General features: G+C 41.6%; 3 protein-coding genes across 3 annotated transcripts in view; 2 read left to right on the forward strand and 1 right to left on the reverse strand.

Moving 5' to 3' along the window:
• The window catches only part of LOC134624309 (nucleotide-binding oligomerization domain-containing protein 2-like), a 1,192,597-nt gene that overhangs the window by 108,233 nt on the left and 1,057,194 nt on the right, over positions 1 to 27,170 (forward strand). The gene's annotated exons all lie outside the window — the stretch shown is intronic.
• Positions 1 to 27,170, reverse strand: part of LOC135932497 (uncharacterized) — a 125,412-nt gene that overhangs the window by 64,079 nt on the left and 34,163 nt on the right. The window lies entirely within an intron of this gene.
• LOC134646813 (E3 ubiquitin-protein ligase TRIM21-like) lies at positions 1,720 to 3,378 on the forward strand. Its single transcript, XM_063500772.2, has one exon. It carries the CDS (start codon positions 1,720 to 1,722, stop codon positions 3,376 to 3,378), a length of 1,659 nt encoding a protein of 552 aa, XP_063356842.1.

A 27,170-nucleotide genomic window follows, 5' to 3' on the forward strand; every position in this document is an offset into this window, starting at 1 on the left:
GACGAGAAGTTCAACGTCATTTTCCAGAAGTGAAAGTGTGAGAGAGCAGCAGCAGAGCTGCAGTCGAGTCCTGTTTGTCTCTAAAAGAAGATTCACTGGAGTCCATCAGGTTTCTCTCAGCAACAGTGGTGAGTGCAGCTGATCACACTTCCTGTTTCTACACAAATCTTCACTCTGTTCACTTCATGCTGACTCATCACAGTCACACTGGATCCATAGAAATCTGCTCATGTAAGCACAGATCCACTGTAGGAACATCGAGCTGCTGCTTCAGTCTCACTGTGGCTCTGCTCAGGACTGTGGACTCAGTCTGTGCTCTGGACTTCAGACTGACTCCACACTTCCTGTTTATTCATCACTTCCTGTTCCTATTAGATTGATTCTGGATCTGATTGATCATAAGGATTACAGACGTGAAAACACCTGTTTATTCTTTATTGATATAAAGCCTTTGATACTGTAAACCAGCAGATTTTGGTCAGTACTTCAAAAAGTCATTCAAACATTTTACAAAGAGAGATTATCTGACTTAGTGTATCCTGTAAGAGTCACAGATGTTCCCGAATCATTCAGAAAACGGTCGATGCTGCACTTTATAACTTTGTGTGGAAACATAAATCTCATGATTTAAACATGTGTTTGAATCATCCTGATAATCGAGGCTTTAAATATGTCAGAGTTCACACATCAGCTGTGATATTCAAGCTGAAGTGGATCAAACATGTCATCAGACACAAACATAGATGATGGTGTTTAATCCCAAAGCTTATTTAAACAAACTGGAGGACAGAATTCCTCCTTAAATGTGATTTTGATCAACAAAATCCACTGATCTCATTTTCACACACAGGCTTTATCATGGTGGCTTCTTCTCTACTAACATAAATCTTTGATCTGGACAAACAAATATATGAAATACAAAAATAAATCAATGTTTTCTGAGGATCCAGAATAATTGAATGATGTATCCCAGCGAGTGACTGGAAAAGTTCATCTTCTTCCATATCCTGAGTTTGTGAGGAGCTGTGATGTTCCAGTATCTGTGAGAGAAAACAGTTTTTAATGACGCACAAATGGAGCAAATATACAGACACCACTGAATAAACATGTTCTCATAAATGCCATTAATATACTGGATCAACAGTTAATAACACATTTCTGAGGTTTATGATTCATTGTCCTCCTCACTGTCACTTCTATTGGAACAGTCACTGTTTAATATTAATGGCTCGTTGATCTGGACTTACAATAAGAAGGATTTAGTCACCAACAAGGTCGAAGTTTACTTCACAGTAATTGATGGAAAATATCCAACAAACTGATTTATTCAAGTATAAAATGATCAGGATGAATCTTGGAGCTTCTGTAAAACAGTCAGAGAAACAATTTCACATCTTTCTAACGACTGTATTTATCCTCATCCCCAAAAGTTGATCTGTTCATCTGGACGCTGCACTGTACAGCAGACACTACGATGTTAAGTTTGTGTTTGGGATGAGCCAGTTTGTGTCTGAGTGTGTTGCTGGGTCTCCACCAGTTACTCTGAGAACTGAAGAAGCTTCTCTGATGAAACATCTTCAAGAAACTCAAAGAAGTCCAGACGCTTTTCTTTCCAAGCTCCTCAGACTACTGACGCTTGTTTCTCTCTTTTTAAAAATGAAATTTAAAGTGAATTTTGAATCAAATGTGTTTCTTTTCTTTCTCCCTCAGAGTGCAGACATGTCTGCTGTCAGCAATCTGCGATCTGAAGATCAGTTTCTGTGCTCCATCTGTCTGGATGTGTTCACTGATCCAGTCACTACATCATGTGGACACAACTTCTGCAAAACCTGCATCAGTCAGCACTGGGACATGAATCAGAGCTGTCAGTGTCCCATATGTAACGAGACTTTCTCCACTAGACCTCAGCTGAGGGTCAACACCTTCATCTCTGAGATGGTTGCTCAGTTCAGACGTGAAGCTCAGCAGAAAGCCAGCAGCTGCAGCTCAGAGCAACAAGCTGCCAAACCAGGAGAAGTTCCCTGTGACGTCTGCACTGGAACCAGACTGAAGGCCCTGAAGTCCTGCCTGGTGTGTCAGACCTCCTACTGTCAGACTCACCTGGAGCCTCATCTGACAGTGAAACGTCTGAAAAGACATCAGCTGATTGATGCTGTGGAGAACCTGGAAGGCAGGATGTGTACGAAGCACGATAAACTTCTGGAGCTGTTCTGTAAGACCGACCAGACATGTGTCTGCGTGCTCTGCTCTGTTTTAGACCACAAGAACCACGAGTTTGTTCCTCTGAGAGAAGAATATGAAGGAAAGAAGGCAGAGCTGGAGAAGACAGAGGCTGAGATTCAGCAGATGATCCAGAAGAGACGACTGAAGATTCAGGAGATCACAGAGTCGGTGAAGATGAGTAAAGATGCTGCAGACAGACAGAAAGCAGAAGGTGTTCAGGTCTTCACTGCTCTGATGGAGTCTGTTGAGAGACGCCTGAAGGAGCTCATGAAGGAGATCGAAGACAAACAGGAAACTACAGAGAAACAGGCTGAAGGTCTCATCAAAGATCTGGAACAGGAAATCTCTGAGCTGATGGAGAGAAGCTCTGAGGTGGAGCAGCTCTCACGCTCTGAAGACCACCTCCACCTCCTCCAAAGCTTCGCCTCCCTGAAAGCTGCTCCACCCACCAAGGACTTGACAGAGGTCAGAGTTCATCCACCATCATATGAGGGGACTGTGGGGAGAGCTGTGGCTCAGCTGGAGGAGACAGTCTGGAAACCCATGAAGAAGAAGCTGTTTGAGGCTGAGCTGCAGAGGGTGCAGCAGCATGAGGTGGATGTGACTCTGGATCCTGATACAGCTCATCCTGGTCTCATCCTGTCTGATGATGGAAAACAAGTGTATCATAGTGATGTGAGGAAGAATCTTCCAGACAACCCAGAGAGATTTTCTCAGTCTGCTTGTGTTTTAGGAGAGCAGAGTTTCTCTTCAGGCAGATTTTACTTTGAGGTTCAGGTTAAAGGAAAGACTAAATGGACTTTAGGAGTGGCCACAGAGTCGATCAACAGGAAGGGAAAAGTCACACTGAGTCCTCAGGATGGTTTCTGGACTGTGTGGCTGAGAAATGGAAATGAGTACATAGCTTGTGCTGACCCTCCAGTTGATCTCCATCTTCATCCTGGTCCTGAGAAGGTGGGGGTGTTTGTGGATTATGAGGAGGGTCTGGTCTCCTTTTATGATGTAGGTGCTGCAGCTCTGATCTACTCCTTTACTGGCTGCTCCTTCACTCACAAACTCCACCCATACTTCTGTCTCTGTAACAATGATGGAGGTAAAAACTCTGCACCTCTGATCATCTGTCCTGTCAATCAAACTGAGTCGATCAACGACTGATTTTATTGGATGAATGGTTGATTTTTCTTGAAGGGACCAAATGAACATATTGAGTGTAAATCCTCTACAGTCTCCATGTTTCTATAGAATCTGATCATCAGGACTCTGATTCACACTTTGATTCTCATGGAGTTTGATTTGAACAGAAGAAAAGTTGAATCAGGAAATGTTCCCACTGATGGAGACTCGAGCTGAAGAGCAAATATCAGAGAATAAATGTCCAAAAGCTTCATTTACAATAAAGTTTGTTCAATGCTTTGAGTGAATCCAGACTCATGTGTGGCTGTTATACGGAGCATCAGAGTCCAGCTGAGTTATGTTGGATACAAACTGCTTATTTTGGCTCTGTGAGGATTTTTGTTGACTGAAAACTGATAAGACGGATAATATTCAAAGAACTCTGTAGAGATTCATGCATCCATGTTCTCCACCTGCAGGTGTGGAGGAGAAAGGTGGAGCACAGACTGCTGCATCCTTCCAATCACATCATTTTGATGATTATATTTCCATGTTGTGATGATTTGGGTTAAAGAGAAACAGAGTTGAACGGCTGCAGTCACAGCATGAAGAAGATGCTGAAGCTGAGCTGTCAGTGAACATGTTTCACTGTGATTTGATTTGAAGAATATAAAGTGTGTGTGGCTGCTGACAGCTGCAGTCTCTGTTAGTCTGCATGTTCAACACACACACAACTTTCCCCCTGAGGCAACGATCCAGCAACAACACAACAGCTACACACACACACACACACTGTTAAAGAACACTTTACTGTTTAAGGCAGAATTCCTCTTTCTTCAGTAACAATGATTTAAGGTGTTACATCTACCAGTGTCTACAGTGGTTTTGGCTTCGTAACAATTTATACAATTTGTGTTTTTCTTTATGCCGTGCAAACTATTTTAAAAGAGCTTTGATCACAACATCTTTGCTTTTTCCCCCAATCATTTATTCGGCTTATTTTATCTGGTTTAACTAATGAAGGCTTAAAATTTTACTCTTAAGCTGATTTTTTTTTTAAAAAACATTTATTTATTGGTTTTAACCAGTTTTACATGGTGCACCGTGAAAAAAACAAAATCACAACAACAACAGAAACAACATAATAATAAAAACAAAAACAAAACAAACCATAACAAAAGAAAAGGACAGATATGCAAATCAAGTTAGAGTTTCAAGCTGCTAAGTCCATAGTGTATACGTTACAATTCTCCAGAAAGTTGTAAAATTTTGACCATATAGCCCAAAACTTGTCCAGTTTATTTCTTAACCTGATTTAAACTCCTTTAATTTCTCATTAACTCAGACTTTTCATTTATTTGCTTGTTGGATGTATTGTTTGCTTGTTTCCTTATCCTGGGCTACGTCCACACGTACCCGGGTATTTTTGAAAAAACAGATTTTTCTATGGGTTTGCACCTTTCGTCCACACGTAAACGGCGTTTTCGGTCACTGAAAACAGAGATTTCTAAAAACGCCTGTCAGGGTGGATATTTTCCAAAACTCTGTTTTTGCATTTACGTGTGGACAAGGAAAACAGAGAAAACGCAGCGTCAAAGGTGTGCGCCTTTTTTGACTTCACACTGTGTGTGACTCGGTTCTGCTTCTTTGCCCCATCTTTGTTTACTATTTCCCACCGAGGCTGCTAGACTTCTGATTGGCCAACATTTCTACACGTTTAGGAATATATCGGCACCTGTTGCTTTGGCATGTTCCTAGCAGCGTTTTCCTTCATTTCTGCCTTTACGTGTCGACGGGATTATTTTTTAAAACAAAAACAGAAAATCTCCGTTCTCAAAAATACCCGTGTATATGTTTTAATACGATCAACATAAAAATAAACAGTATGGACAGTATGTTCAAAATAGTAAAGGCACAACATAGCTATTAATTACAAAACATCTCAATTTATTTGAAAATTCTGAGGACAAAGAACACACAAACACACAGTGCCTCAGTGATTCAAAGAACTACATCAGGGTGTCTCATGCAGCACTTTCAGTGGGGTTGCATAGTTTATTTGACTCCTGGCATCTTTTAGCTTTCACCAGCTCATCAATATCAGGCTTCACATCCTGAGCGGCAGCTAACTTCAGGATGTGATTCGAGTGCTTGTGCGTGAGCCTTGAGCGCAGTTTTGTTTTATTTATGCTCATTACAGAGAAAACTTGCTCACAAAGATACGTGGTTCTGAACATGCACAACAGTTTTGCAGCGAGGGCTGTCAAGTTGGGGTAACCTGGCAAGAGATTCTGATAAAATGTGTTCAAGCAGCAGCAAACTTGCCCTTCAAATCCGAGTCACACTGCAAGTCTATTATTTCAAGTTGGATCCTGACGGGCAGAATCAGAATCAGAATCAGAATCGTGTTTATTGGCCAAGTATATGTGCAGACAAATACAAGGAATTTGGTTCCGGTAGATGGTGGCTCTCGAGCACAGCAATGTAAATCACACACAGACACACACACACACACACACACACACACACGTATCTATATATACATTACACATGCATACACATACACACAAGCTGTGTAAACCAACTATAAATAACTAATATAAACATATATACATAAAATACAGAAATGAAATGAGGTGGAATGAATACTACAGAATGTACATAAGGTGCAGTTGCAGTCTGGCAGTGGGAGCAGTGTGACAGGTCAACTGTTTAGAAGGGAGATGGCGATGGGAAAGAAACTGTTCCTGTGTCGGGTGGTCCTGGTCTGCAGGCTTCTGTACCGTCTGCCAGAAGGCAGCAGATCAAAAAGTCTGTGTCCAGGGTGCGAGGGGTCTGTGATGATTTTCCCTGCCCGTTTCCTGGATCTTGAGAGGTACAGATCCTGGATGGAGGGCAGGGGGGCGCCGATGATCCTTTCTGCTGCCCGTACAGTCCGCTGCAGTCTGCACCTGTCCTGTTTAGTGACTGCACCATACCAGACAGTGATGGAGGAGCACAGGACAGACCCAATGACTGCAGTGTAGAACTGGATCAGCAGCTCCTGTCGAAGACTGTACTTCCCCAGTTGTCTCAGGAAGTACGTCCTCTGCTGGGTCTTTTTGAGGATGGAGTTGATGTTGGTCTCCCACTTCAGGTCCTGGGAGATGGTGGTACAGGAACTTGAAGATCTCCACAGTCGACACAGGGCTGTCTGATATGGTGAGGGGCAGCAGACTTGAGGGATGTCTCCTGAAGTCCACAGTCATCTCTACAGTCTTAAGAGTGTTCAGCTCCAGATTGTACTGACTGCACCAGAGTACCAGCCGCTCAACTTCCTGCCGGTATGCAGACTCATCACCATCCTGAATGAGGCCAATGACGGTGGTGTCATCTGCAAACTTTAGGAGTTTTACAGCTGAGTTCTTGGAGGTGCAGTCATTAAAATCAGAGGGATTCACGGTGAACGGTGAGCAAAAAACTTTGAAGTCTTTCTCCAGTTTACCAAAAATCTGAAATTGTTGCTAAACTCTAGAAGCAGTCCCGTTATTTTATCTTTGAACCGCTTCATATCTGCCACACTTTGGATCGTGCACACATTTTTCAGACAGGGGAAGTGAGCTGCATCACCACCAGCGAGCTGTGTCTCCCAGAATAACAGCTTCAACTTGAAAGAACGTATGCTGTCATAATACTGCGTGACAACTTTGTTGCGTCCTTGCAGCTGTTTGTTCAAGTTATTCAGCTGCTCTGTAACATCCACCATAAATGCAACGTCCTGCATCCATTCTGCGGAATGAAATTCTAACACTGGTTTGCCCTTTTCTTCCATAAACTGTTCAATTTCTTCCCGTAAATCAAAGAAATGCCTCAGCACAGCACCTCGGGTCAACCATCTTACCTCAGTGTGGTATGGAAGGCCATAGATGTGGTCTTTCTCTCTGAGAAGACTGTCAAACTGACGGTGATTGAGGCTTCTGGATCGGACGAAATTAACAGTTTGGATGACCACCTTCATGACGTTATCCATTTTCAGTGACTTGCAACACAAAGCCTCCTGGTGCAAAATACAGTGAAAAGTCCAAAAATCACGTCCTCCATTTGCAGATTGCACTTTATCTCTGAACTTTTTTACAACGCCTCCTTTCTTCCCGATCATTGAGGGTGCACCATCTGTAGCCAGGCTGACAGCGTGGGACCAGTCCACTCTGACCCTGTCGGCAACTGTGTTTCTTGTCATGTTGAGTACAACAACAAAGCGCATAGACCTGAAGGAAGTTGTCGTGACGCCTTAAGATTTAAAAATATCATTTTTTGTTGTAACCCTCAAACTCAATGGTAATGAAACAATACATATTTTTCACTTTTATAAATGACAATATCAGCACTTTTCGTACCTCCGGAAGCGTGAGCGGAACGTTCACTGTGCTCAATTTGACGCACGCCGAGTCAGACGCTGTACGCTGCTTCATAAGCAAGGCTATTGTCCGTCAATTTGTTGAAATCATCCTGTGGCTCTTCCCATCGATCTCCCCTTCGCTCACAGTTTGCAGATAATTGGTGTCTCTACATGATCGATTGACAGAAGCTCCATTTTCTGCTCAATGCGCGTCTATTTCCAAAGCAGTTTCTTAGCTTTCCATCAATGACTACTTCCGGGTCAGAGGTCATTCAACCGCAGCTGCATTTAAAAAATGATTTTGGCCGTTTATCAATGCCCAAGTACGCGAGTACGTACTCGCGTTCTCGTTGAGTATGTACCCGCCGAGAACGCGAGCACGGACTCACGATATGTAGAATTGGAACACCTGCGTACGTGATGATGTCACAGGTCCGGAGTTTTTACTGCCGTCCCCTCTTAATTTAACTGTGAGTAACATGTTATGAAGCTTAAGTTTAATCACAGCCGAACCGGTTTACTCAGGAACAAATAAAACACTGAAATAAACTAAACATTAACATTTAGAAGTGATCTAAGTGACTTATATATCATTTTTAACCTCAGTAGTGAAACCTCTATTAATAAAAATAGTGTACATGTACATATGTGTACATACCTTAATAAAAACTAGCAGGTGAGATGTTAGAACGCTTTTATTTTTATTTTAGTGGACACCTAATACTATAGACAGCTGCTGGAGTTTCTTTAACCTGAGTAGTGAGAAGTCCGCGAGCTGGGTGGGGGGGGGGGGGTTGAAAACGATGTGCCGGGAGTCCGCTGTTGAGTTTTGGACGAAATGCATTCTGGGATATTTAGCTGTCCCAAGTCCACACCGATGCATGCTCGATAAAACGGGCGGATCGAGAACACATCCGGGACTTTTTCGCGTTCTCGGCTTGATGCGTACTTCGAATTGGATGACGTATCACGAGTACACGAGAACGCAAGTACGCACAAGTACGCATATTGATAAACGGCCTTTGGCTTTACTTTGTTCAATGTTCAAAAATGAAAAAGGGCGCCATCTGGTGGATAAATATGAAAATTACAATTTTAAGACCCAGACTCCAAAATGTTACCCTGGCTTTGAGGATGCGGCTACAAATAGTTCTAATGATGGTGCATTGAAAAATAGCGTTTATAATGTGTTTCAATGGGGCACAAATCGACCACTAGGACCAATAGTGTAAGTTTATTTTTAGCTTAGCCACTGAAGCTAATTTAAGGAAGTCAGACTGAAATTTTAAAATAAAATGTAACAAAACTTTTTTGGGAAAATTTGGCTGTATTCCATTCAACACAGTGCAAATGGCTTGGATTTGAAAAACACAAAAGTCGATTTAGATTGTGTACTAAAATGGAGAGGTTTTCATATTGTCAGTTGAATTTTTTTGTTTTTTAATTATTTGTGGTTTTGCAGGCCTAAACTTTCTTTCAGTGTGAACCTGCTGATTTGTGTCTGAAGAACAAACTGATCAGAGATCAAATGGTCATATGAACAATAACCTGCACTGCAGCAAACTGCACAGATTGGTCACTGTTCCCATAGATCAACCATCAGCAGCGCCTTCCAGTGGTGGAAACAGAGATAATAAATGTGCTAAAATGAGGTGCTCAGCAATGAGGCAGATGTGAAAAAACTCACAGCACAGACAGACACTCTATCTTAACCTCCTAAGAGCTGAATTCTTCCACTGCATACATTTTTAATTTCTCTTTGATATTTGGACATATTGGGGCCCAACGTAAAAACAAAGAATTTCCAGATTTTCTTTTTGCCTTATTTTTGTTTCTAACAAAAATGAGAGCCACATATGAGCATATTTGTTTAAAATTTTGATAGAACCGTAGCAGTATAATGTCCTTGTAAGTTGATATCAGGCCATTGTAGAGCAAAATTCAGTATTTTGGTCTAAATAACCCAAAATGTGATGTCCATATATGTGGACGTCAGGTCCTAGGAGGTTAAAATCCTCTCTGCAGGTTCGGCGATGCCATCACCTCCACATCACCACAGGTCTGATCCCTGATGTCCCACATTATACAGAGCATACATCAGCACAGGGAGTTAATGGAATTACTCCAACAGCAGCACAGAGTGCAACTATCCACTGTGAAGGTCCCATTAATGCTGAGCCATATCTGCAGGTTTAGGAGAACATATACTGCAGTCCAGATGTTTCAGTAAAGCTCTTTCCTATTTCAGCAGATGATGAACAAACCAAACTGAAGGAAAAGAGCCAAGCTGCTTAACTGGTCTGAATATAGTCCAGAACATCAGCCACTGAAAAATCTGGAGCTTTATTAACCCCAGACTACCACAAAGGAGCAGCTAAGATCCAACATCAACTAGAATGGAAACACGTGGCTTTAAACTGCTCCTCAGATAAAACATTTACAGATTATAGGAATGAAACCTCAACAAATAATTTCAGATATTTTTTGTACCTATTTGTCTTCAGAACAAGAACCAGAGCAATTATCACAGGAAGCAGGCCTCCTATTAGTGGTGTGAGAAAGTGGTAGTGGGGAGGAGGATCACAGGGAGCAGGGGTGAAAAGGAGAAGTGGAGTCTATGGTTCTGTGTGGAGGAGGATAGACCGAGCAGGCCAGACCTCAGAAAATTCAAGCACTTTCAACACATGTGTCTAAATGCATGATGTGCCCTTTAACAAATGACTGAATATTATATCCAACCTCTGGAAACATCTGCACAGAGAGAAAGCGGGAACCTCTCACCATTTGTACCTAAAACAACAATGGAGACTTCATCACTTGGCCTGTGGGTACCTATAGGCTGCCTCAGAAGTCCCACCGAGCCCGATAGGACCACTTCTTCAGCTTGGTGGCTCCCCTCACCTCTGGTTTCCATCATTTGGTTCAGGGGTTACCAGCATGACAGGCACCAACCACCTTGAAGGCGCAGGGAACAAACCCTCTTGCCCACTGCGAGAAACGCCTGTGAACCCCAAGCTGAAGCAAAAACCTGAGGGGATATTAGGATAGCCACTCCAGTCCGCCGTCATCTCATACAGGTTTTCTAAATCACTCTTTGTCTGGTCCCTCACCCAGGACTATTTTGCCATGGAAAACCCTACCAGGGGGCACAAGCCCCAAACAACATATACCCTGGGATCCATGGGACACACACACCCCTCCATCATGATAAAGTAGCAATTTGTGGAGAGTAATTAGTTCATCTCATAGATGAGCTCATTTCTAGTAAAAACACCACAGCAGAGGACAGGTGAAAACTGGACATGAAAGTCAGAACTGCTGAGAAATGTCATTGGTGGATTACTGCCACATCTTTCAGACATCTAAATGAGACATGAAGTAGTCAGCATCACAATGGACTGTAATCACCTCTCACACAGCTTATTTACACTCACGCAGTCTGGGAGGAGGTACAATAGCATCAGTTACAGGACCACTCCACAGCTAAATAGGTTTTTTCCACCACAGCAGTCAGACTGCTACACCAGCGCTTGTAAGAGGTGTAATTGTATTTTTAGCTTGCAATATTTTTGTATTTGTGAAAGTTATACTACCTATTGCTTCTTAATATTTATCTGGTGCTCTTATTTGGTTTCTTATTTACAATATCCCATCGGGCATTGCACTGCTGAATAGTGCTGGGGCTGAGGAGAAGCAGAAGAGAGTAGAGGGACTGAAGACAGTAGACATGGTGTAGATGGGAGCAAATAAAGTCTGTGATTAAGGGAAACTTGGTCAAATGTTTGTGTAAATTCTGTCCAGTGATTAATAGTATTTACCAACATCAAAAAGTCACAAGCAAAGAAAGACCACACCATGGCACATGTTTTAAAAAAAGGAAAGTTTATTCATAAAAAATATTTATTAAACATAACTCTTCTCTGCTAACATCTGGCTACCAGATGTCAGCAGAGAGGACTGTGTTGAAAAGCTTCGAGTAATGAACCGTTCTTTAACACAAGCTTTAATGTTTCAGAAAGCTTCATTTGGCCATCACTACATTGCGACATTTGAATTGAGTCAATTTATTCTCAGTTGACAGGAGTATGTTTAATTATTAAGAAACAAATAAAAAATGTACATAATCCTTTTATCTTCACTTCCAGTAACATCATTAGATCAGGCAATTTTCTTGGTAACGCAAATATTTAGAGAGCCTATCACATTTTAACACCTCAGTTTATGTAGGTTGACAGCCTGCTGAGCTTCAAATGGAGAATCGGAATAATAACTCAAAGTTTACAGTTAATTTAGTAGAGTTTGAGTTATTTCAGTTGTGGAAAATAATGTTTAACCTTGCTGAATCATGGCAAAATTTCAAATCATTGCATTAATTGTTGTTTTAATCCAGCATCCCAACTTTTTTGAAATTTGATTTATGGCATCATATCATAAGATGACCTCTGCAACAAGATTCCCTAAAAGGAGAGAGATACTTTCCTATACCTTCAGCCCCATCCTTAAAACTTTCCTCCTCACAGAGAGAATGATGATCTTGTTTTCCTTCCTTATGACCTTGTCTGCCATCAACTTACAATGGCCCCACTGTGTGTATGTGTATGATATACCATAAGGCCCATTTGAGGTGTTACTCTAATTGCATATAACTAAGTGTGAAAGTGATATTGCAATTACTAAAGTGATCAATACATAAGAAAAGAAATCTGCCACAACACCCTCCTGAATCTGAATTGGTTAAGAAGAGGAAATCTATAAATGCAGTTTATTACATGAATTCTTGAGTATATTAGTTCAATGCATATTTTATATAGACTAATGTATAAATCGTACAGATCAGATCAATAATCAAACAAACATATCAAACTAAATGATCAGTGGAGCTGATCCTGATGTCTTCTGTGTGTGTCTTGGCCTGATTATTCTCTGCAAATAAAACAGAATAGAGTCACACAAACAAAGAAATAAAATGACAAGATCTGCAGGACGCAGATGTCTTAAACAAAGAGGACCCAAAGCAGGCAGGTGGAACAGGGAAAGCAAAACTGGACACAATGCACAAGAGACAAGGACTATCAAAATAAAACAGGAAACATGGCAAACGTGGAGACCGAGACCCAGACTCAATACACATAAACTTGACGCAGGAAGAGAACAAACACATGGCATTACAGGGCCGAGAGATACAGAGATTGTTACATGAAGTGACATGATGGACTGAGGTGATGCTGAAGTCAGAATGAGACAAAGAAGGGAGATACTTAAGGAAATTATACCCTCTACAGGCATCTGACAGACACAAAAGACACGTGATTCTGACAGAAAATTCATAAGTATGAGGTAACTAAATTGTACCAATAGAGAGTAGAAACATCAATCACTTAGTCACATCACAACATTGATAAGTAGACAAGACTCAAAGGTTCAAAAACAAAACACTGGGTCAAAGACCGATAACCATGACATTAACAACATGAACTAATTCACTAACTAACCTGTGACTGTGAGCCACAACCTCTTATATCTCCAGGCCTCCTTGCTGTTGACCTGACAGCCGTATTTCCCACTGTCTCCCACTTTGGGGTCTTTCAGGGTCAGACTGAGGTCTCCAGTGGTCAGCAGGTCTTTCTTCATCTCTGTTCGATCTTTGTAATGGTCGTCCTGTTTGTCAGGCTGGTCAGAGCCGTTCTCATACACGTGGACCTTCATGTATTCGGGTTCATGGCGTTTCCACACCACTTCAGTGTCTCCAGGCAGGTTTTCTGTGGTTTGAAAGGGCAGACAAACAGACTCCGCCCCCTCCACCACCTCCAGCTTACATTCTGAGAGGACAATAAACACAACATGAGCTGTACAGAGACAAACGTGCATGTAAACAAATTACTTGTTACTGTGATTTTATTTAAATGTAAAAGTTATTTTCAATCCACCAGTTTTTATATTAGATCACTTACAGATGCTTTCTATCATGCAGTGCCATGAAGTATTTTTTTTTGCAAATTTTAAATTGTAGACAAGATACAAAATGAGTTTTAACTTTATTATTTTAGTTGTGAAGGTGAAAAATGCTATTCAAGCTACCCAACGCAATCTTCTTTTTTTCACTTCACACACACTTCCTGATCACAATTACTGAACTGGAACAATAAACAATGTGAGACTGTGGCTCAGCAGGACTCTGTAGTGTGTGTGAGCCAAAATAGCTTAGCCCCTATTAGCGGCAGCCTCTCCACTATTGATTTTCCCCACCAAACACAAAAACTGGTTATTGGTCACGTCATCCTTAGAAATGTGAAACTAAAGATGCCCACTAACATGAAACACACCACATATGTATGTAAGTGTATTCTAGGAGCCACATGTCAAACTCAACTCAACTTTGCTGGCTAATCATAAGCATAGACTTGGCGAGGTTGTACTCACTCACAATTGCTGCAATCAGAGGTCACAACAATGTCAGACTCTGTAGTTTCCTCTGGTCCCTCCCCAATCTGACTAGTAATTACATGCATAGCTCAATGTTATGCTTTAACCACTAGATTTATAAGTGGCTTTTAGAAATAAGGCGGGTCTTTTAGATTATTGGGAAAACTGGTCTGATGAGGAGAGACAACATCTATCCAACTCTGAACGAAGCAGGTCTCATGAAGAGAAATCTGTCCAATTTGAAACACTGAGGCCAGAGATTTTACACCTCTCTGCAGATTCACTGCTTGTGAATCTGCAGAGAGGTATGAAGTTTTTCATCGCACTGAAGAAATGGAGAACAACCACGGGTTTCTTTTCCAGACTAGCCAGGCTGACAAAGAGAGCTCTGAAGCCTTGTACTGAATTCCCTTACACTCATCTTACTTCATCAACTTCTTCACAAAATCTTAGTTACTTTCCCACAAACGTATCTTTGAGCATGGCCGTCTCATTAACTGCTGATATTTACTGAGACAGTTGATGTCAAAGAGAACCTGTGAATAAGGATCATCTGCATACTGACCTTTGACTTTCAGCTCCACTTTTTTCTCCATCAGGACTTCTCCCTCGCTGCTGTAGACGGTGCAGGTGTAGGTGTCTCTGGCTGTGTGTGTGGGGTATTTCAGTGTCAGACTGAGGTCTCCAGTCTTCAGCAGTTCTTTATTCATTTCTGTTCGGTGTCTGTAATGTCGATCCTGTTTTTCTGGATGGTCAGAGCCGTTCTCACACACATGGACGTTCCTGTTATTTCTGTTCTTCCACACAACCTTATTTATTTGAGACAGCTGAACTGTGGCTTTGCAGGGCAGCTTGGCAGACGTCACGCCTGTATCCACCTCCACCTCTAGAACTAAAAGTCAACAAAGCACAACATGAGCTGTACAGCATCAGTAGCACACTTCCTTTGACAGGATGAAGTGAAATATTTACAGTAAAACACGTTGGACTGGGTCCAGTCTGAAATGTTCTCCTTTGCTACATGAACAGAGATTGTGCTCTACGTGGACTCAGTCTGAGTGTTTCTGTAACACACTGATCATCACACACCTGACTGCACTCACAGTAAACCATAGACAGGGTAAAAGATGGACCTAGCTGTTATGAACAATGTGAAATGTTACCCGTTACTATTAAGTTTTGTTTTCAAGCTGGGAAATTTCACTATGGTGGCTGTTTGGTTGCAAAATAAATGGGTGTGATTTTAAAAGGTGAGTGTGGACGTGTTCACTCATTGGCCAAAGACTGCTGATTGAAAAGTAACTAATCAATGAATGAATGGACAATAGCATAATAATCCGCTCACAATGAAACATATCACAAAGATTTACAAAATGGTGAATGAAATATTTATTATATTATTTAATATTTATTATTCAGTGTGATGCTAAATGAGTAACACTAATGAGTTTTACAGAGATCTGTTAGGGTTCTGGGTCGTCGACCCAGTGTTTTGTGTTTTTGGTTCTTTGATTTTGTTATTTCATTATATTCTGGGTTTTATGGGTTTTAGGATTATTCTTAGTTTAGGTTCTCTGGGTGGGGTTTTGTTAGAGTTTGAGTGTTCTGGTTTTCTGTCTGTGATCCATAGTTGCTGTGTCCCCTGTCTGCTGTATCCCCACGTCCAGTCAGTGTCTGCCCTGGTCCCACGTCTCTGTTCCCTCTGTTGTAGTGCCTGCATGTGAGTCTGTGTCTTTTGTTCAGTCTGTGTTATGTGTTTCCTGTTTTACTTTGAAGGTCTCTGTCTGTATCCCAATTCAGGGTCTGCAGCCTTAAAGGCCGCATTTTAAGGCCGATTACATCACAGCGGCGCGCCGAAGGCTGTCCCAATTCAAAGGCTGCTCGAAATGCGGCCTTCATTTCCCTGAATTTTAAGGCTGTGGTGATGTAGACTTCGTGGCCCAACATATCCCACAATTCATAGCGCGGCAGTCACTGTGGATAATTTTGCCGCAGACGGCAGAAGCGGAGCGGCCGAAGAGTAAACTGTTAAAAGTAAGTACTGAATATGATGTCACTTATTTATGTGCAAGTGTTTAATAATGAGGAACATACTGTTGGCCTCATGTCGGCAAAGTTATGTTACATTAGCGATGTTTGTACTTTCAGCATTTACTTGGTTTTAAAGCCTTTAAAATATAATAATGCAATAGTCGACCTTAATCTTACAGAGAATGTGATGATTTCGTGGATAATTAAAGTCAGTTATGTATCCACAAACACAACAAGCTGAAAGTCAGTGATGCTGCTCGGTTTGCAGTCCTGAATATCACGGCACAAGCAGGATTCACTGCACTGTTAATGTTAGCTATGTTATATTGCTGCCTCTGTTCGGTGGTGTCGAGCCAAACGGACTTTAACGTGTGTTTGAACGAGCTGACGGTTCACTCGTTAAGCTGAAAGAAAGATGCTTTAATCTCAGGAGTCACACATGTGTCCACTGGACCATCTGGAACTCTTCTTGTTTAGCACTCGTAATAACACAAACACTAAATCCTCCTTCTCTTGTGCTGTTTTGTAGCAGTGTATACACCTGAGACTGTCACCTGTCTGTCTGTCCTGCACTCTCTCTCTGTTTCTTTCTCTCTGATTGTGGAATAAAAGTATGAACATGTATTTATAAGTTACACTTGTGTTTGAATCCTGCAGCTTATCACACATTTGATTTCCATGTGTGACGACTGCAAGTGTCCAGAGTGAGGACAGACTGAGGGACCCACTGCTGCACATCATCTGTGAGGCTTTGCACCCCTGATGATCCACCAGGACAAACTCAGCAGTGTGTGAGGAAGAGGAGGAGGAAGAGCCAGCAGCAGCTGACAGATGGAGAGAATAGACAGACTGTTCCCTGTTTGTGAAGGACTGCTAGAAAAGTTTAATATAACTAATTGTCTGTCCTGAATCAGTCTTATTAGGTAATGTTCAAATAATGTTATCATTCCAGTGTTTTCAGTGTGGGAGAAAGTACTCAGGGCCTTCAAGTTAAACACTATGAAAGGCAGCAACAAGTTTAATATTCAGAAACCTAAAGTATGTATCATTGACTGTAGAAAACATGGACGACGCCACAGCTCCCCAAAAATGAAGCCAAAACGTCTCTATCGCCCCCTGGTGTCTGGCTGCAGTATAGGTCATAAACCCCGCCTCCTCCATGTTAGCGGATGGGACTGGGGTCAGACTAAAATAAATTTATTCTCCTTAGATAATTTTTTTCCAAAGATTCTTTCTTTTGTTATCAATAGTTCTCATCATGCTGATTGATGTCCAAGGGGTCTCCTTTCCCATAAGTTTGATTCTAATTTCTACCGCGGTGATGTTAAATTGGGGTGAAACGTCATCATAGCAGCTTTGACTGGCAGCTGCAGTCACGGAGAAACTTGCGTATCTCTGTTCGGGAATAGCAGATAGAGCGTAGGCTCTGAGAGGAGGGCCAGAGTTTACGCTACGAAAACACGACCGACTGTTTTAACCTGACAGTCTGAGGTGTTCTTCAGTAAACTGGACTACCCGACAGAAGGACCCGAGGCCCCGCTGCATTTTTTCGGTAAGTTAATCGTGTTTGTAAGCTAACCCTTAACTACTGTCCTTAGCTAGCTCCTGAGACCTAGCTAGCTAAGATGAGCCTTCGGCTATCGGGGTTCGTTCAGCTAATCTGTGCAGGTGAATGAATTTACTAAAGAAATCAAGAGAAACGTTCTGGGCTAATCAGTCACTAATTACTGTTACTGTACTTTTATTACAAGTATTATACTGTAAAAGCAACAGGCTGCACCCTGCTGCAGCTCCTGTGCAGAACTGAATATCAAATATATGCAAACAACAGCATGTTTTCAGTCTCTCGCCACATCTGTAAAGACAGTAACATCTTTTTTAAAAGCTTGTACTTCAGTAACTCCTCATTAATCAGGAACTATGGATTAAAGTACTGTAGTGTAATACTGAAAAAATGTAAGAGAAGAACTTCAGATCCTGAGTGTGTGAGGACAGAAGAATCAGCTTCATTTCAATATTGAGGGATAAAATTTATATCTGAGTTTGATGGTTCTGTTCTCTTTGTGATTTGAGGGGCTGCCCTCAGATTCAGACCTCAGCACCACCCAGTGACAGCAGACAGATCATCCAACATGTTAACTGCAAAATGAACTGATGAAAACAGTACAAAGGTTAAAGCACCACATGTGCTGTAGTGAAAGCTGCAGCTTTATTGATAAAGTTAAAGACAAAAAACAAAAGGATTAATCACTCATGTAACTGTGTCACTATATATCAGCATTAACAGGACCTCAGTTTGGTGTTTCACAAAGCTGCTGATCTCAGACCTGCACAGCTTCCGTTTTAAACACTTGATGTACTCAGCTGCATGAAGAGCATATGAGATTTTCTCTAACACAATTAAATAAAACCTGATGAAGGTCAAAGGTTGTCACTTGTATGTTGAACTACAAACTTGTCATCTGGAATTCTTTCACAGTTTTTGCAGATTGTGTGTTATTTACCATAAAGTGATTTAAGGTTATTCATACCAGACTAACCAGAGAGGATCATATATTTTTAAATATATAACTTTCTACAGGACTGAATATAATATCTTTATGTAAAAGTCTGGAGCCTCTGGGGAGTATCTGAGTATTTATAACATTACACAAACCAAAGGTCTCATCACAGTGTTCATGAAATGCTGGGTTTATCCATCTCCTGGATCAGGCCAACGGAGGAGTGCTGAAGATTTCCCTGTGAGGGAGCTGCTGGTGAAGATCAGGAGTCCTGCTTGATCAATGCCATGAGCTTCAGTCTTCCTGGTGTTTCTTAAATGATGCCTCTCTCATTAGGTCAACAGAACATCTGGCACAGGACAGCTGTGATGAAAGAAAGGCAAGAAGTTTCTCCAAACCTCTGGACCCAGGAAACCCAGCTTGGTCCTGGTGGTCTCCCTCACTAGTTTCTCTCCAGGGTGAATGTAGCTGTTGATATAATATGGACTCTATTATTAAATGAAAAGGACAAATTAGACAACACTACTGAAACGTTCTGCTGCTGTTTTTAAAGTTTCCATGTTACCTGGCTGTAGAGGGCTCTGAAGATTTAAACAGTCTTAGATCCATTACACTCACAGTCTTATTGTCACGGTCCTGGGTCGGTTCGACCCAGCATTTTGTGTTTATGTTTTGGTTTCGTTTTGCATTAGTTCTTCTCTGGGGATGCTGTTTTGATTATAATTACGTTCTGTTTCTTTAGCTGTCTGATGATGATGATGATTATCATTGTTTGAGTTCTGTGTTATATTCGTTCTGCCTTAGTCTGTGTCTTTGTCTGTATATGATGTCACCCCGTCTGTTTATGAATCTGTTTAGTTCAGCGTCTTGTCTGGTTCCCCGTGTCTGAGTTTCCTGTTTTATTGTGAAGGTCGGTGTCTGATGTGAGTGTGTTCAGTTTACGTTTCCCCTGTCCCGTCAGCTCTGAGTTCTCCCAGCTGTGTTGCCCTCCTGTTTCTCATCCCCTGATTACTGGTGTGTGTATTTAAGCCCTGTGTGTTCTCCTGCCTGTTGCCGGTTCGTCTGTGTGACTCCGTGTCAGTCTGCGTTACTGTGTTCCTCGGAGTGCTGTTTCTCGTCTGCGTCTCTCTGCCTCTCACCCCGTTCGTATGTTCTCAGGTTTGTCATTTAGCTTTCCCAGTTTAGGTCTTTAGTTTTGTCTTCCCTCTTGCCTGTTTTGCCACCTCACCTCTGTGTAAATAAAACTTCACTAGCATTTCATCCCCTGCTTGCATCTTGGGTCCTCCTTCCTCCAACACCACACGGCTCGCCTCGGCAGCCGTGACACTTATGTCAAAATCTCAAAGGACAGCATGATATTTTTGATATTAACAGTAACTCTGGGCCTCTGTAGAGTGTGCAGATGATCTCATCGCTGTTTAAAAATGGATAAAAACAAACATAAGAAGTGCTGAATCCTTCCATAACACAGACTATTAGAGTAGCAGGTGAGTAGCATCGCTAACTAGCGAGCAACAAGCCTCCAACACAGCGCGTATGCTAGCGGCTAATCTAGCTAACGAATTAACAACAAAGTGATTTTAGAACTATTAGATGATAAGCTGTGTGTCTTGTTTTATAACAGTGACATGGTTGTAATTACCTTAATTAAAGGAGTCGTCAGTCGCGTTAAACCAGCAAAAAAACTCGAGCAGCCGGGCTACGTAAAAAGTGTAGGGGGGCGTGTTTGCGGTCATGTCCAGCGGGTGTGTGGGCGGGAGCGTTACACAGTGGCTCCACCTCAAGTCACTACTGCGCAGACTCTGGCTCCAAATTTGCAAGATGGCAGCCTCCACAAGCGGGATATTTTGGCTTCATTTCTGCACAATGGTAGGAGGCGGAGTCGCGTCGTCCATGTTTTCTACAGTCAATGGTATGTAGTGATGGCCAAATGAAGCTTTCTGAAGCACTGAAGCTTGTATTGAAAAACGGTTCATTACTCGAAGCTTTTCAACACAGTCCTCTCTGGTGACATCTGGTGGCCAAAAATATGAAGAGCAGCTTGAATCCACAAAATAAAACAAACTGCTTCATAATGATTGGCCACTCTACAGAGTGGAATTCTGTCTGATATTGGGCTGCTGTTGTGTTGCTTTGACCGCATATTTTTGGGGTTTAAAAAAAAAAAGAAAAGTGTAGTTTATTTGTTTAATAAATAATTTTGACCGGTAAACTTTCCTTGTTTGAACATGCACCATGTCTTTCTTTGCTTTTGACTTCTTGATGTTGGTAAATACAATAATTGAAAAATACCACGTTACATATAACATACATATAATAAAGCACATTATGCAGTATGCTTCTGCTCTGAGGTCCTGCCTCCATGTACTTATGCAGTTAATCGCTAGATGGGTATATTTATAAATAATATTATATTAGGAAAATTTTCCTTTACATATTTTTGACCTGGGGGTAGAATTGATTGTGAAATGGAAAGGGAAAATGCTTATGAACTGGCAAATTAAAAATATGATGCATTTAAGGTAACCCTCTTTCATTTTTTTTCATTAAGAAGAGAATTTGTTCCACTGTGCCATGTCCGAATCGGTTCCTTTTCGTGGAGATAATTTCTCCTGCCTTAAGGAAAATCCCTTCACATGGCACAGAAGAGGCTGGAGTGCAGAAAAACTGGTAGAGATGCAGTTATGGCTCCACAAACTATCAGCTAAAGAGAATAAATAAATTAAATTGCTGCACATTTTGTAGACTAACATTTGAAGATTATTTTTTAAAGTAAAATATATCTTTTTATAACATTAAATGTTACGAGTCAAATGGAAGTTTTTCTAAAGTTATTTAATGATATTTATATTATGAAAAGCAGATTTTTGACATTTTAAGTTTTTCCCGTTTTCAGATAAAATAAACACGCACAAAACAAAAGCAAACACCCAGAACACAAAGCTGGAAAACCCACCGACCAAAATCAACTCAAAATACTCCCACACAACAGAACCGGCCCAATGAGCTGAATGACTTCCGACCGGTGGCACTGACGTCACACCTTATGAAGACTCTAGAGCGGCTTTTCCTCAACCTCCTCCGACCACAGGTACAACATGCCCAGGACCCACTACAGTTTGCCTACAAGGCAGATGTCGGAGTGGAGGATGCCATCCTGTACCTCCTACACAGAGCCCACTCACACCTGGACAAGGGTAAAGGCACGGTCAGGATCCTGTTTCTTGACTTTTCCAGTGCCTTCAATACAATCCGGCCCTGTCTGCTCCAGGAGAAACTAAACAGGATGCAGGTGGACCCCTGCCTGGTCTCTTGGATCTCACACTACCTCACTGACAGACCACAGTACGTCAGGCTGAGGGACATCACGTCAGACACTGTGGTCAGCAGCACAGGAGCACCACAGGGAACTGTGCTGTCCCCTCTTCTCTTCACCCTGTACACCTCTGACTTCTGCTATAACTCTGAATTATGCCATATTCAGAAGTTTGCAGATGACGCGGCCATCATGGGGTGTATCTGGGATGATCAGGAAGAGGAGTACAGAAGTCTGGTGAGGAACTTTGTCACTTGGAGCCACACAAACCACCTGCAACTCAACACTTCAAAGACTAAGGAACTGGTTGTGGATTTCGGGAGGTCCAGACCAGTTCCACGGCCAGTACAGATAGGGGGAGAGGAGGTGGAGGTGGTCAACACATACAAGTACCTCGGGCTGTGGGTGGACAACAAACTGGACTGGACGTGCAACACGCAGCACCTGTATAAAAAAGGCCAAAGCCGACTGTACTTCCTCAGGAGGCTGAGGTCTTTCAACATCTGCAGGAAGCTCCTGAGGATGTTTTACCAGTCGGTGGTTGCAGGAGTACTTTTCTATGGCGTGGTGTGCTGGGGGAGCAGCACAGCAAAGAAGGACTCATCCAGGCTGGAAAAACTGATCAGGAAGGCTAGCTCTGTGGTTGGCATGAAGCTGGACACTCTGGTGACAGTGGCAGAGAAGAGGACCTTAAAGAAACTGATGGACATTATGAACAATGCCGGGCATCCTCTGCACACAGTCGTAAACAATCAGAGGAGCCTATTCAGCGACAGGTTGCTTCTCCCGAAGTCAAAAACCAACAGACTTAAAAACCGTCTTTGTCCCACACGCCATCAAACTGTTTAACTCCGCACTGGAGGGGACAGGGAGGAGAAACAGGGGGACGAGGGAGGGCGGGAACAACTGAGCTGTAGGTGCCTTTTTACACTGTGCAATATTTGTAATATTTGGTGTTTTTTTTTTTTTTGTTTGTTTGTTTGTTTGTTTGTTTGTTTGTTTATATTCGACTGTGCAATAATCACTGTGCAATATATATATACTCACTCAAATGAGCAATCCTATTTATCCATATTGTATATTCTGTATCTATATATGTATATATGTGTATATATGGTGTATTTATGCTTATGTCCTTTCTCTCATTCCCCTTAACTTATCTGTAACATGCAACTTCTTTCGGTGCTTTGCTGCTGGAAACTGAATTTCCCGGAGGTACCCACCCGAGGGATTAATAAAGTTTCATCTTATCTTATCTTATCTTATCTTATCTTAACCAAATCTATCAGTAGAATGATCAGTGGTTCGCTATCTGTCACCATCAAAACACTCCACAAATCCCGCATATGATTCACTTCCATTTGAATCAGGTACCGAAGCAGTTACGTGCGTAATGAAGCTTCGGACGTCACTGGTCACGTGACTTTTGCCAAACGAAGCAAGCTTCGACACAGTGCTTCTGAACCAGTGCGTTGTTTTTTTCGACACACGCTCCGGAGCGTCAGCTTCAAGCGGGCCATCACTAATGGTATGTATCAGCAGCAGAATGGAGCTAAAAATAAATGTTTGTTTCAGTTCTATGAAGCTTTGAGTATTTTGGATTAGTAGCACTGCTGTGTTTGTTGCATCATATTGCTGTAATTGTTTATATGCTTTATATATTCTGGGGTAAGTTGATCTATAGTGTTACATCATATTCTATTAGGATGTTATGTGTTTGTTTACTTTCTGCCCAGTTTGACCCATTTAGCAGAAGTCAGCCTGTTTAAAGCTCTGATCTCTATTCTGTATGACTTAAAGCAGTTATGACATGGTCTGATTTTCTCACCCAATAAAGGAATATTTAATATATCAGTCTACTCTTTGTTTATCAGAAACAGTTATCACAGCTCGTACATTTTCTTTTTACACATATATGTGAGCATTGAGTGAAATTTAGTAATGCCAACATATCAAACGGACAATATTTGTCTCTTATATATGATACATCTACATATACACTGTCAAAGATACTTGTCTTTGAGTGAAGGTTTAAGGTGATAGGACATATAAATAACTGCAACTTGAATCTTTACTGAAGCTCAGTGTTAGACACAGAGTTCACTCACATGTACTGTACCAGTGTACCTGCACATGTGATGTGACAATAGAAGTGATTTGATTTGAGAGTTCAAACTCACTGCTGTAATGGCTTATGATGATTAATATAATAACTATAATATTGGCCATATCATATTTACACTGACTTTAGTCTCATGAACAACATGAGCTAATTGTTATTTACTAGCTAATCTTAAAGGCCAACAATCGTGTTTTACAGTCCTGTGGTCTCAGCCTCAGATACTTATTAAATCACACAAAGCTCGTGTAGAAACAAACACACGAACAAAATATGTTCTCCTTCATTTCCGTCAAAGCTGTATGAAACGTTTCCAGCGATTGGTGTTATGGTTGCTAGGCAACCTGGGCAGCGCGATGGAGGCTAGACCGTCCCATTTCACAAGCCTCGCACTTCCGGCCTTAGTGGTCTTTGAGTACGCAACCCTTGAGGATCGCTGAGGCTGCGTACTTTAAGGTTGCAGACCCTGAATTGGGATACAGCCTCTGTCTTATCTCAGTGTGCTCAGTTTATGCTTCATTGTCTCATCAGTTCTGATTTCTCCCAGCTGTGCTCTCCTTCTGTGTCTCATTCCCCTCGTTACTTCCTGGTGTATTTAAACCCTGTGTTTCTCTGAGTCAGTGTCGTGTCGTCCCTCATGCTGTGTGGGTCTCCCTATGTCGCACTGTGAGTTTAGTTTGCTTTTGTATGACCTTCTCCTGCCAGCAAATAAAGCTGAGTTCATTGTGTTTAAACCTCATGCCTGAGTGCCTGCATATTGGGTGCAACTCCTGCCTGCCACACGGCGACCATGAAAAGATCAAGTCAGAAACCTGTTCTGTCATAGACGTCTACAGGACCATAAGCCTTTTTGCCTCACCAGCTATCATCAGCAATGGGCTTCAGAGAAATGCAGCTCTAAGGAACTTCTGCATTAGTTTTGTTTTTCTGAACCAGAACCTGTGTCTTTTATACCCTATATGGCTTAAACTTTCATAAGTTAGAGTTACTGATGCTACTGAACCTACCTACTTTAATATTATATATTATTTGGTGACAGTAGGAAGGAAGAACTCCCTTTTAACAAGAAAAAACCTCCAGGAGACACAAGATCAGGGAGTGGCAGCCATCTGCCATGGCTGGTTGGGGTGAGGGGAGGAAGACACAACAAGACATTATTTGGTCCTTATGATTAATTTAACAAAAAAATTTGCTCCTGCTGATCAAATGTAGTCGATTGCACAACATCAGTGTGAGGACATCAATATACATAGAGGCTTTGGCAGGGAGAAAGTCTGGAGCATTGACAAAATGATAAGGACTTAAGAAATCAGCAGTGATCTTCAAGAAGCAACTGTTAATGCCCATCAGTCAATGAAGGGTAATATATCATTTCCAGACAATAAGATAATCAGCATTCTGCATTGAGAAACATTATTCTTAGTGGAAAAACATTTTTATAAATTTTATTATATAAAGCTGGATATGAACCACAACGCTTTTGGTTCATCCTCTTGGAAAACACATGCTTTGTATAGATGAGAACAAAGTGGACATGCTTGTTCATAATGAAGAGCACCAGGTTTGAAGAAAACCAAACGTGAACACGGTGGTGAAGAGGTAATGAGTTAGGCACCATCCGGTCCCCTCTATACCAAAGTATTACAGAGTCAAATCTCAGGCCATCTGTCCCATAGCTCACCCTAACCCTGAGCTGCAGGGACCGAGAGACAGAGGAGACTTGAAGAACAAACTACAGAGACGCAACACAGACAGAAAAGTAAACAAACACAGAAACAAGACTGAATACACAAAACGGGACATGGAACACAGCGGAGGCATGATTCCAGAAATCTGAAGATTAGATTAGTTTGCAGAGCATCAGCACTCATTGATGTTCGGTTGGTGTAACGCTGGTTTTGGTCATCCAAATCATCACCACTCTTCACACGAACATGGACTGTTGGGATGTTGAGGTCCTTGCAGTCCCACACTGCTGCTGTGAACTCACTGGGAGCAGCTAGTAGCTGACAGGGCAGCAGCACAGACTCCGCCCCCTCATACACCTCCACTGCTGTGGCATGCTGGGAAACTGAGGACCCAAATGTAAAAGAGGTGAAAGTTCAAACTCTTACTACAGATGCAAAGATGGGTTCAGTTTACAAGTGATCAATTCAGCATCAGAGATTTTCACACTTATGTCATGGTCTGAGCTGGTGGACCATGAGGAGTGGAGAGTGAAACCAGAAGCAAAAGAAAGTCTTTTTTTTTTTTTTTTAAGGCAAGCTGTCTATTAATGGCTCTGTGACACTAAAAAACAAAAGGTAAACAAGAACCGAGACTTAAAAAACTAAACTGAGCAAACTGAAGCTGAAACTAACATACAGAACAGGGAAGATGGATTCATGAGCCAGTGGCTGGAAACCAACCCACTAACTTCAGGAGTGAAACTAAAAACCAGTCTAAAAGCGCCCGACATTATTTTGACATAAACTCATTGCTGCCCGAGGCTGCAGCAATGAGTTTATGTCAAAAACAAATCCTGGATATACTGTCCACTTTAATTCTCTTTCTCTTAAACAGCAAGTGATTAAAGAATTAATAAAAGATTAGTCATTAGAGAAGAAAGCAAAACTCAAAACAGACTTGTGTATCTTGAAGTGTGTTCTTACAAGTCTGTGTGCATACTTCAGTGATGACAACAATCGCATCAAAGAGTTTTTGGTTATCAAGATTTTCCTGTTTTCTTTATTTAAAAGTACTGCATTTGTTTTCCATCATTAGAACGTCATTGATAGTGATAACGAGTGTGGAACTGATAGGTGACCTAAGTGCTGATGAACCTGCACACCAACAAACTGTCTCAAAGATCCAAAGACTTAAAATGAAGATGCTTCTCACAGATACTACACTGAACAATCAGCATAATGGCTTTCAGTCTGTTGACACAGGCATTTTGACAACTATTAGTTCATGTGGTTTTGTATATGTTATATATATATATATATGTTAAATTGTTATAATTTAACTGTTTTGATAGAGATGACACACATTTTTTCTTTAAACATAATTATACTGCAGAACAGT

The sequence above is a fragment of the Pelmatolapia mariae genome, linkage group LG3_W (genome assembly GCF_036321145.2).
Source record: "Pelmatolapia mariae isolate MD_Pm_ZW linkage group LG3_W, Pm_UMD_F_2, whole genome shotgun sequence".
Classification (NCBI taxonomy): domain Eukaryota; kingdom Metazoa; phylum Chordata; class Actinopteri; order Cichliformes; family Cichlidae; genus Pelmatolapia; species Pelmatolapia mariae.

Coding starts and splice junctions, on each gene's coding strand:
- LOC134646813 (XM_063500772.2), top strand. CDS start 1,720: ATGTCTGCTGTCAGCAATCTGCGATCTGAAGATCAGTTTCTGTGCTCC.